This window comes from Thunnus thynnus, chromosome 21 (genome assembly GCF_963924715.1).
Source record: "Thunnus thynnus chromosome 21, fThuThy2.1, whole genome shotgun sequence".
Lineage (NCBI taxonomy): Eukaryota > Metazoa > Chordata > Actinopteri > Scombriformes > Scombridae > Thunnus > Thunnus thynnus.
The window spans coordinates 24,909,672-24,921,668 of record NC_089537.1 but is presented as its reverse complement, the minus strand read 5'-3'; the positions used below and the strand labels follow the sequence as shown (position 1 = coordinate 24,921,668).

The following is an 11,997-nucleotide window of genomic DNA, read 5'->3' as shown; positions in this document are numbered from 1 at the left end:
TGTAAAGGAGGGCATACAGTTTACATGCTGTATCTAGTGAATAGTGAGACATCCATAAATTTGGTTTGAAAATACTTGCTGAGAATGTTTCCTGTCAACCTGCAGCCTATCAGCGGGTCTATCAGCCTAATAAATGTGTGTGTGTGTGTGTGTGTGTGTGTGTGTGTGTGTGTGTGTGTGTGTGTGTGTGTGAGAGAGAGAGAGAGAGAGAGAGGATAATTATTGCACTCTACACACAATTGTTACTCCATAAAAGTCAAATTATGTTGTACCAAATCTAGGCCATGATTTTAACTTCTGAATTATACCTTGATTGAAGTTCGGTTTGTTGGTACTGTTTCTGCAGACTTATAACTTCTGCTTTCTTCACCGTTAACCGGCCTCGTTCACTGTTCTGCGCATGTCCTCTGCGGTCCATATACAAAACCGGGGGCTGAGAGAGAGAGGAGAGAGAGAGAGAGAGAGAGAGAGAGAGAGAGAGAGAGAGAGAGAGAGTTAACAGGGGATCCATGGAGCATGTCACAGCAACAGTGTTTTCTATGTCTTCTTGTCCACGATGCACTTTAGGATTTCAATAAGATGCGTGTGTGTTTCCAGATAAGTTTCCTCCTCGCCGTAAACTTTTACTGCCAGCCGCTCCGAGCTCAGGGTGAGTCTGTCTGTGATTGAAGTCTTATGTCTATACTGCTGCCTGTGTCTGCTTTCATACATTGATAAGCTTCATTTGCTGAAAAAGAACAGAACAGTGCATAGCTGTAGCTTAAAGCCATCTTTACTTTTCAACGCTTCAGGTCGGGACTAACTTGTTGATTCAGTGACAGCTGGCATCCTGGCCCGACTGATTTCGCTCTTAAGCATTTACACGCCAAACTCCATTAAGAAACTCCACTATGTGATATTTCCTTGCTGATTAGTGAACTTAAACATTTCTCAAACAAGCTATTGAGATGTATTCTGAATAATAAAAGTCTTCTGGTAAATTCGGGCAACAAATGGTCCAGCAACCAGCCCCTTTTCTCAATAAAATCAGTAGGTTTTAAATCGTTTACAGCGCCAGCTACCGCCCACCACGGAGTTTCTAGGTGTGAGATGATTGTGGGAATAACGGAGAAAACAATTGTAAAAGTTACAGTTTCAATCATGCTCTGTGTGTTTAATGAAAGCCGAATTGAAGAGTACATCCCCGACATTCACAAAAGCCTTTTAGTAATATTTTTCTACTTGTATTAGTAGTATTGTGTGTACCTTTGTCGAAAAGCTAAGTGGCGGTATCTGTAGTAAATGCATTAACGTTACTGACCTGATGTTAGCATAGTAGTGAAACGTCCTGTACATTAGCCGTTGAGGCTTTAATGACAACAATAACGCAGTTAATAGAAATATCACACTCTGGGTTACTTCTTGAAATATGTGGCTAGAATAGTTTTGAAAGTATATTTGTCCGGGTCGTTCTTGTCTGAGAAATAACCGGGAATAGGAAGGAAACAGATCTGACATAGCGGATTGGGGGAAAAAAGGAAAAGTGAAAAGGGACCGTTACCGGATGGCAAACGTCATGAACTTTTTGGAGTCTTTAATGTGTCCCTGCTATCTGTAAATGCACACAGCTGCTAGGATAATGTTTTAAAATATTTTACAAATAAATAGGATCCGTTCATGAATTCGGCATGTATCACACAACCCTAAACACATTCAGTTATTCAAAATAACTCATACTTTAAATGTTATTCCCACGTGCTTTTTTCTCTAAAATAACGTTACATCTTAATGAACATTTGTAAGCTAATATATATTGATAAAGATGTTACCGTATAGGCCGAATGTCACACGTGTTTCATTAGCTATCTTAGGTGAGACTGAAAGGAAACTAGCAAATAAAACTGCCTGAAGTTTTGAATGGAGTCTAGTCTGTCAAGCAAAATGTGTGTGAATGAATAGTGTCTCAGCCTTTGAGGGTGCTAATTAATTCACTGGGACTTGTTAAAGCAGTTAGACAAACACAGAGGTGTGTACTGCTGCTGTAAGACAACTGGCCTTGAATTTGCTCTCACTTGTTAATTGGCTGAGTCAACATTGACATGCCACTTTGTACATTGTTGCTACATTTTTAAGCCATTTGGCAAGGCGTCCTTCAGGTGTTGCCAGTCTTTAATATCATTTTGGTCATTGTGTATCTTAACCTCTCTTAGTGAGTGTTTTATCTAAAGGAGCTCTGAGGGCAGGGTTATAAATTGGTCTAACATGCTGGTGGGTAGGTCTTTGATGTTCAGTCCACATGGGTGCAGGATGTGGATTTGCTCCGGCTAAATATCACTTTGTACATTTTTTTTTTTTCTGACACATCTGCCTGGAACATGAAAGAAACACAACTCTTAGATCCTCATTTGGGATGCACATTGTCTCCCAGAGGCTTGTGACAGTAAAAGGGGGTCTCAGAAAATCCCCCAAAGGTTCTAGGTGTGATAAACACCGCCATGTGGAAAAGTGATCAGCCACTTTCGCCTCTTCTCTCTTGTCCTCCCTTTGCCTATTTTGTGTTGAAATTCCATACATTTTTTTATTTTTATTTTTTTTGCCTCTACCGAGTTTTGCGAAACTTCTCTCCTTCATTTCTTTCATGTTGCGATTTGGTTATGGAGGCTAGCCGTGAGAGAATGCATCTGGAACCAATTTGACTCCTCAAAGCAGAAGGGGAAGAGGAGGGGAAGGAGGGAAGTGAACGGCAGCCCTCTTCTTTCCATGTCCACTGTGAACAGGCATGGGCTTGAGTCCCGCAAACCTAATTATAGTTTTGTGAACACAAGATTAAAGTGTAGTATACAGAGTTGAATTTCTTGGTTATCCGTCGGTATAGTGATTGTTGAATTGACTATGAAATGTTTTTGTTCCCTGCCATTGCCAGTGTTTTATAAAAGCTAAATATAAAGTAAGAGGGGCACCCAGTGAACGTACAGAGAGAAAAATGTGACAATTTCCCATTTATGTACATCAGTGTGAAGAGAATGAGTTAAAAATGTCACTGTAAACAGAGATTATAATGAATGTTACAAAACTTCAACTTTCATTGTTTCAGAATCTCAACAGCTTTGCTTTTTTGTGTTCCCCGGAGACTCTGATTTCAAAGCACCGCGCTATCGAAGGCAGCATCAGCAGTCTGGTCATAGTTGAGGTTTACATGCTAGTAAACACTCCAGACATTTGGCTCTCAGAATGCAGGTCTAGTTGCATATAGACTGTAGGTTACTTAACACCAAGGTGGAGTTAATACAGTCACCAGCCAGCTGCTTGCTGCAGTCATTAGTGATACTTTCAAATCTACTGCATGCACGTCATACACGTCATTTTCTTGATTGTTGTAAAATCAACATGTATTTTACAGAAGTTAACTGGTGGTGAAAGGATCTGGATATACTTGGGCTTTACTGATAAACTTCCCTTGTGGGAGCAAAGATCAGCAGCACAGCAGTAACACACACAATACCTCTGTTTGTAACCACACTAATAGTGTTTTAATTTCACTAACTGCTGGTAAGCACACGTCCTAGTCAGTGGTGGAAGAAGTACTCAGATCCTCTACTTAAGTAAAAGTACCAATACAGCAATGTAAAAATACTCCATTACAAGTAAAAGTCCTGCATGAAAAATCCTAATTAGGTAAAAGTACATAAGTATTATGAGCTCGATGTAGTTAAAGTATTGCAGTAAAAGTACATAAGTATTATGAGCTCGATGTAGTTAAAGTATTGCAGTAAAAGTAGTGGTTTGGTCCCTCTGACTGATATATTATTATATATGACATCATTAGATTATTAATAGTGAAGCATCAGTGTTAGAGCAGCATGTTACTGTTGTAGCTGCTGGAGGTGGAGCTAGTTTACACTACTTTATATACAGTTAGCTAGTTTAGTCCAGTGGTTCCCAACCTAGGGGTCGGGCCCCTCCAAAGGGTCAGCAGATAAATCTGAGGGGTCGTGAGATGATTAATGGGAGAGGAAAGACGAAAAAACAAAGTTCTGATACACAAATCTGTTTTCAGTTTTTGGACTTTTTCTCTAATCTTTGATTTTTGGTGAAATATTGGATCATTTGAACATTTATTGAAATGAAAGCATGTGAGAAGTTTAGAGGGAAAAATCGCTATTTGGTGGAGCTTGGTTTATGGACTTACATTTTGAAGCCTTGAGTTTTGCTATTGGACTGTCGCCATCTTGGATTTTTGGAGCCAGAAGTGACCGTATTTGGACCATTTGGACGAGAGGGTGGAGCTGACCCTAACGCTAGCTGCTAGCTTGGTTAGCATGGTGCATTTACAGTCTATGGTTAACTGTGATAATGCTAATGCTAATTTTTGCCAGTGAAAAACAGGCTTAAGACCAATAAAACAAAATGTACTTACCAGAAAAGCGGAACATCTTACTCCTTAGAAGGTCTTTTAGTACAACCAAATGCTGAATAAGACTTTTTTTAGGCGACCAAAATGTTACAATTAACTTTCATGAACTGAAAACACACTGAAATAGCTACGCCTATACCGATATGAATCTGGGGTTACGCCATGTTTATGTTACCTAACGTTGTCGCGGTGGTAGCGACTTGTCAATAACAACGCCCTAAAGCATACACTGCTTTATCATCAAAAATAAATGAAACAGGACCATCATTTACAAAATGAACATTATGCTGTATTGAAGAATACATAATAATAATAATTATTATTAATAATTAATAATAGTAATAATAATAAATTAAGTGAGAAGTAGGGTAATTTTCCCATAGACTTCTATACAATCGGACCTCTTTTTGGAGCCCTTGGAGTCGCCCCCTGCTGGTCATTAGAAAGAATGCAGGTTTAAGGCACTTCCACACTGGCTTCATTTTTCAGACCTGGATCTACCTGCTTGGTTAATACAGAGATATAAAAGGAATGGACAATACAGTACGACCATCATGGCAAAATGATGGTAGACATTTGCATCATCTCATGCCATGCGTATTGTTATGTTTCCCAACCTTAGTGGACTGTTAAAGTGGTTAAAAGATGGAGGAGACATAAGAAATATAAAGAGTAGTCTTTACTAGTCGGCACATGGTGTAAATGTATATTTGAATCCAAAGAAGTGTGGTTAAAAGAAAATATTTTTTTGAACATCATCACCAAGAACGAAGATCAAAATAGATGGCAGACACACAGATCTGATAATGTTGTTTTACTAACATGTTACATGGACAAACAATTTCCCACTGCATGTAAACATCCAGCAGACATGGATGAATGAATGCAAGTCAATATTTACTCTCCTTTTAGCTTGAATCTCAAATTGAATCTTTCCAATGTTATTAAGTTGATAAAACAAGACAGAACAAGCTGTGATTAAAATTATGTTGTCATACCAAGGTTTCATGTTGCTAGATAAAAGTTGTAGATCTGGCAGTAAGCTACCTGTTATATATTTTGAAAAATGTATCTTAGTTGCTTGCAGAATACACTGTATCAGAAAGGTTAGACTAAGCATCTTTTGTATTGGTCTGCATATATATATATATATATATATATATATATATTTATATATATGGTTTTGCCCATGTCAGCTAGCGTTAAATGTAAATCATATCACACAGTAGATGTTTACAAAGGCTACATGTATTTATAGAGAAGTCATTCATTTGTGACAAGAGGAAAGAACATTTACCTACGTTACCTCAAAGTGTCGCTGCTCTACTCACTAAAATACAAACTCAGAGTGGATTTTTTATTCACTGTTTTCACTAAAATTAATTAAAAATGAACACACTTATTTTGAATGATTTATTTAAATCTTGTGCCAGTGACACTCAAAATGAACTTGTTGACTCCAGACATGTTTCTGCATACATTAGGGCCTTTATGAATTCAGTCAAATTAACTGTGAAGTGGCTTCAAAACAAGATCGTGAGAGTCCTCTGGCCTCATTCAGAAACACTGTGTGGACACTACTCAGCGTTTGCAAGATGCAAATTTCTATACAAAATCTGGACTTTATTAAAAAAACAAACTTGTTGTGACTCTACAGAAACTTTTGGATGCTGTGAGAGTTGGAGAGTCCAATGATAAATCAATGAACAAAGTGAAAAGTGGTAATTATGTCAATAAATTGCCTGTGCACCAGATCAAATGATACAGATTTCTAATAACCAGATCCAAAAAATGAATATCCTAGTCATGATTTATTTGCTGCTGTAGACTAAATGTGAGACAAAGTGTTGAGCAACAAGTGTCCTTTAATCCTGCTTATAATTCATAACCACATAATAAAAGAAATTGGGCTAAATATCACAATTTGACAGAAGTTGATTTTATATTGCAATTACAGTTTCAAAGTGTGTGATTTTCATTATGATTGTCTTTAAAAGCTGTAGGAGGTTCAAGTTTTTCTTCAGGCGACTGTTGATTTGACCAGATATGACAGCTGCTGTTAATAAACACCAAACAAGGCTGTGTTGTGGTTAATACAGAACCCCACCAACGTCCTGAAAGATATATCATCCTGTTTTATAAAGATCATAGAAATACACAAAGAAACACCCCACTCTATATAACTTTAATGTTGAGAAAACTGACAGTCAGCTGTGTCTTTTTGTTGTTGTTGTTGTTGTTGTTGTTGTTGTTGTTGTTGTTGTTGTTGTGTTGAGTGCTGGGCCTGGCTGTCAGTGTCAAGCAGGTAGCTTGGTAGTTATCATTTGGATTTTGATTGTAATGATTATATGTGAATATCAATGAGTAATGTTGAGTATACTGCTAATATATGTAGAGCTGCAACAATTAGTTGATTAGTTGAAAAATTAATCACCAACTACTTTAATAATCAATTCATTTTGAGTCATTTTTTTAAGAAAAAATGCAAAAATCCTCTGGTTACAGCTTCTCCAATGTGAATATTTTCTGGTATCTTTAGTCTTCCATGACAGTAAACTGAAAATCTTTGGATTGTGGACAAAACATTTTAGGTTGCATCTTGCAGACCAAACTACTAATCAATTAACTGAGAGAACAATCAACGGATTAATCAATAATGAAAATAATCCTTAGTTGCAGCCATTAATATAACATCTTTTTCTAGTCTGTGACTGATTTGTAAACTTGTGCAGATCTCAACAACTAGCAACAGCATTATTTCATCTGATTCTGTTCATGTCAATTCATGAGTATGCTTGGTACAAACATATCTGTATTATATAGACCACAAAAACTGAACCTATAGCAGTAATTGCAATTTAAATTGCAGTCACAATATTAGCAACAAAATTGCAAATAGATATTTTCCTCACATTTTTCAGCACTAACTGGTTTGATGTCTCATGGGCTGCGTTTGGGACTCACATCATCTTGTTCAGTTCACTTTGTTTGACATCCTGAGTCACACCGTAACCACCCTGTCATATCACAGTGTCACCGCCTGTGTCTAGATTCTCATTATCATGGTGACAGAGGAAACATGGGTGATGCTTGGCAGTGCTACTGGTACAGACACTCTGCTGATGTAGAGCATTTTATACAGTAGCTACGTTTCTCGGTGTCAGCACTAAAATGCACACCACAGAAGAGGACAAATACAAAATATCTTATAAAAGCTCAAATCTATCTTTTTCTCAGGCTGAAACACAACAATGGCAAAAAAGGCAAGAGGTTGAATGATCTCTGAATTGTCAACCATGTAGCTATTCACTGTATTAAATAAAAATAAAGGGCTATTCCTGCATATGTACATTTCCTGCTCATTTCCTGAAGGTCATCTTCCTGTGTTGTCATCATGTTATGACATACCATATTTGAGTATATTGATTTTTTTGATTGTATTTATTTATTGGGACAGTGTACAGTTGTTAACATTAAAGATGCACTGCAGAGGAGTTAGCTCGAAGCTAATTTACATCCGCAGTCGCCCACAATCAAAACAAACAACAGCACAACAACAAACAGTACAAAGCAAAAAACACACACAGAACACACTATACAAAATACAAAACTACACACAGCAGCACATCACAAACACCCACAATTAGAAATTAATAATGTAAACTTGTCAAATTAAAAGCACGACTACCTGCACTTATGAGAAGACCATAGAAGAAGTTTAAACTCTACTGGGTGATTTATTTTCACCCAAATGAAATGTTCTGAACCAAATGCATTCCCAGAAGCACTCCTAGTAGAAATGCAATTAAGCTGTAATTGTGTACAATCAGACTTTTATTTTCCATTTAATGTAAATGGGCCACACTGGCTGTCTGCTGGCTCGACTGACTGTAACTGACAGAACACAGATCCTACACAGAGAAAGTAATCTGTCAGTGGATCAGTCAGTTTGCTTTTGGAGAGAGACACATGGAAATCAAAGTTAATAGACAGGGAGGGAGGCAGGCCACAGTCACTGGCTCCTATCAGTCTGATAAAGCAGCAAAGGGACTCATCAGTGGTTGCTGTAAAATAAACAGGACTTCCTGACCCACTGCTGAGTGTCTGCTGCTGAGTGGATGTATATCATTGTTCACCGCGAGTCTTTTCCAGTGACGCCCTGCTTCACATTCACACAGTCGGAAAAACATCCAGTGCTGTATGACCACAGTCTCCCGCTGTCCGCCATTCAGCTGCTCAACTGTGCTTTCAGGTTGTTGTTCAGGGGTAAAGAGCTGTAGTTAAGGTAGTAGTTCCTTATTTTTTTTCCCCACATACTCACACACAATCCAACGATGTGAGCATGCAACTCTCCAAGTATGTCTCCTGGAAATTACATTGATAGATTACCAGCTTTTTCCCCGGTTATGTTGCAGTGTGTCAGGCGTAATTGCTGCCTGGATTATGTTCAACATTTTTTTGAATGAATGAACATTACGTACTGCACTGATGTCATGGGGCGGAGGTAGGGATGGGTGGATGGCACACAAAACACAGGACTTGGACGCTGGAATCCGGGATTCACATCCTGAGTCTTGTGTGTGTGGTCAGGTTTAGGCAACAATAAGTCAAACTGGGTCAAGTTTAGTTAAAGATGGTGGCTGGTGAAATGTTAATAGACATGTGCAGACGTTATCTGTATTAAAACAACACCTAAACATGCCTAAACATAACCATAAAAAGTTGCCAGGAGTGAATATTCTATTCCAAGATTGGATATTTTGGTTCAAAAAAAGAACTATGTTGCAACGATCAGTCGATTAATTGATTGACAAAATTAATCGCCAATTTTTTTATAATGATAATAATATTTATTTATGGAGCACGTATCTAAACCCACATTACAACATGCTTCACACAAGACAAAAATGTCAAAACGAGCACATCATAAAAATCAAAATAAGCGGATCATAAAAACAGAAACAGATCATAAAAACAGAAAGCGGATCATAAAATCAAAATAAGCAAATAAAAGAAATCAAACCAATTACAGTGTCACCATGAAAAAGGGCAGTCAATAAAAAACAAGTCAAATCAGGAAATGCTCTCCAATAAAAGTATGTTTTCAGAACATTCAAAGGAAGGTCTCCTGATTTCCTCAGGAAGCTCGTTCCATAGACTGCCAGCGCTCTGTCACCTCTAGTTTTCAGCCTCGTCTTAGGAACAGATAAAAAAACCTCAGGATCTGAGGCAACGTACCGGCTCGTATGCGACTAAGAGCATGGAGAGAGGCCATAAAGAGCCTTAAAAGCCAACAGCAAGATCTTAAAATTAATTCTAAAACATCCTGGGAGCAAGTGCGATGAGGTTAAAACAGGCCTGATGCGGTCACTCCTCTTGGATCTCGCTAAAAAACCTGGCAGCTGAGTTCATTACAATCTGGAGCTGATTAATAGATTTTTGGTGGAGGCAGGTGAAGAGGCTGTTGCAATAGTCGAGGCGTGAGAAGATGGGTCTGTAGGCCTGTAAAACGCTCTCTGTTAGATCATATTTTGGAAATAGTTCTAAGATGACAAAAACAAGACTGCACAAGTTCTGTTGTGTGCTGCTCGAAGCTTAAGTTGCTATCAAACCATACATACGTACATGTGGAATGCGTGTCCTCGGACCCCCCCGGTGGTAGTATGAATGGTGCTCCTGTTAACGGAACACTTCTTTCCGGTGCTTTACGTTGAAAGGCAAAGCACTGGAAGGCCTTTTATTGTGATGCAGTTAGAGAAAGTGCAGCCTGAAACTCCCATTTTTAGCAAGCAGTCACCGTGTTTACACTGGCTGTGCTACATTTTGCCTGCCAGCTTGTTGTGGAGGCAAGTGTCTGGAACCCCAGTTAAACATGTGTTCACGAGGCAGCAAGTGTAATCGATGCTTTAATTTAATCTTTTCAATTTTCGAGTGCTGGCAGAGACACTTCTACATTTGAATTCAGCCACAACAATCCATGTGAAATACAGTAGGCTGTGTGTTTATCAGCGATGCTGTGGGTACATGTGGTGTTTATGTGCCTCACAGAGCCGTCGATTCAAGTCGGGATGAGCGTCATGTGCTTCCCTGGTGTGCTGAATTGATACGGAGTGGAAACCATACCCCCCACTAGTCACACATCAGCGCTCCCACAGCTGTTTCCAGCCGTCCTGGTGCTCTCAGCCAGACATGCACTGGTGTCTCTGAGGGTTCGGGTCTTTTTAACAGCCTAAATAACTTGATGATAATGATACATTTTTATTTCGCTGCTCCACCTTGCACTCGCTTTCACCTTTTAACAGTTCCAGTGGTTTGGTGGAGTGAATAATAGTGTGTTTTGACAGCTGACATTCCCAGAGCTAACAAAGGGATTAAGAATGAACTTGGCTTTATGAAGCTCTTATCTAGCTATCAAAAAATGCATTGATTGGTCCCGAATCTGGATCAGGACATCCTGACTCTCACTTGCAATATATTTATATGAAAGTGATAGAAATACTTCTTTTTAAACTGAAGTAGTGAGCAACCTCAGGTGAGGACACATGGCAGACGATTGAGAGTTAAGTCTTAGATTGTTTCATCAGGAATAGATGAATTGATTACTATCAATCTTTTTTCCTTTAATATCTATGGAGTGTGAGCGCACATGGAAAAAACATGGTGCTGCACGACCATGATGACGTTCTAAAAAGACCATATTGGCTCAAATATAAAACGATATTTTTCTGTGGAAATTCCGTTTGAAAGAACAGCGGCTGTCTTCTATTCAAGGACTAGATAGTTATGTGCTCTCAACATCAGATATTCTTTGTCTTGAGATGGAAAGGGCGTCATATTGAGGTTGTTTGTTTCCTTAATGTTGCTGGGCTAGTCTTTCAAAAGCATCTTGCAACATCGAGAAGCGAGGACTGAACTGTCTGTCCAGCAGCCAAGAATTGATGATGAGGAGCTCAAAAAAAACATGTCTGACAAACGCTGTCAGAGAAAATCATTTGGACTGCTTCAAAGAGCCTGCCGGGAAAGATAGAATTCTTCTCTGTGTGACTACTTCATCAGTGAGAAACAGGAGAATAGACGTTCCTGATGTTTACGTGGTACATAATAAACTGGTTACTCACCTCTTGTATATATGACTAACGTGGAAATTGAAAGACTCATGGATTGTCAGATGATATATACACACCTGACTGATTGTGTCTGTTTTCTTATTGGCTAATCCCTCCCCTCCTTCTCCCTCTCTGTCCTCTCCCCTTCTCCACACTCTATATGACCATATGTACCTCATTATGTCATTTCCCATTACACACACAGGATACAGCAGCTCAGGTCTGCATCGCCTTTGATTTTGCTAATTGAATATGAAATGAGGGGGCAGGACATACTCTACCATCTGGAGGTGTGTGTGTCTGTGTGTGTGTCTGTGTGTGTGTGTGTGTGTGTGTGTGTGTGTGTGTGTGTGTGTGCATGACATCTGCTCTGTCTCTGATAGGATTCAGGTGTTCCGGAGGTTTCGTGGATGTGGATGGTGTGTGTGGCTGTGTGTTACCCAGAACACACCTGGTCAGCATGTGGCTGGATCGGTCACTCCTGCTCCTTATACAACG

The 11,997-nt window shown here is 39.0% G+C and overlaps 1 protein-coding gene across 1 annotated transcript in view; it reads left to right on the top strand.

Moving 5' to 3' along the window:
* The first annotated feature begins 446 nt into the window (after nucleotides 1–446).
* Nucleotides 447–11,997, top strand: part of reck (reversion-inducing-cysteine-rich protein with kazal motifs) — a 98,486-nt gene continuing 86,935 nt past the window's right edge. Inside the window, exon 1 of the mRNA XM_067577551.1 lies at nucleotides 447–649. Within this exon, the coding sequence (XP_067433652.1) occupies nucleotides 580–649 (70 nt within the window). The 5' untranslated portion in view covers nucleotides 447–579. The remainder of the gene's footprint in view (nucleotides 650–11,997) is intronic.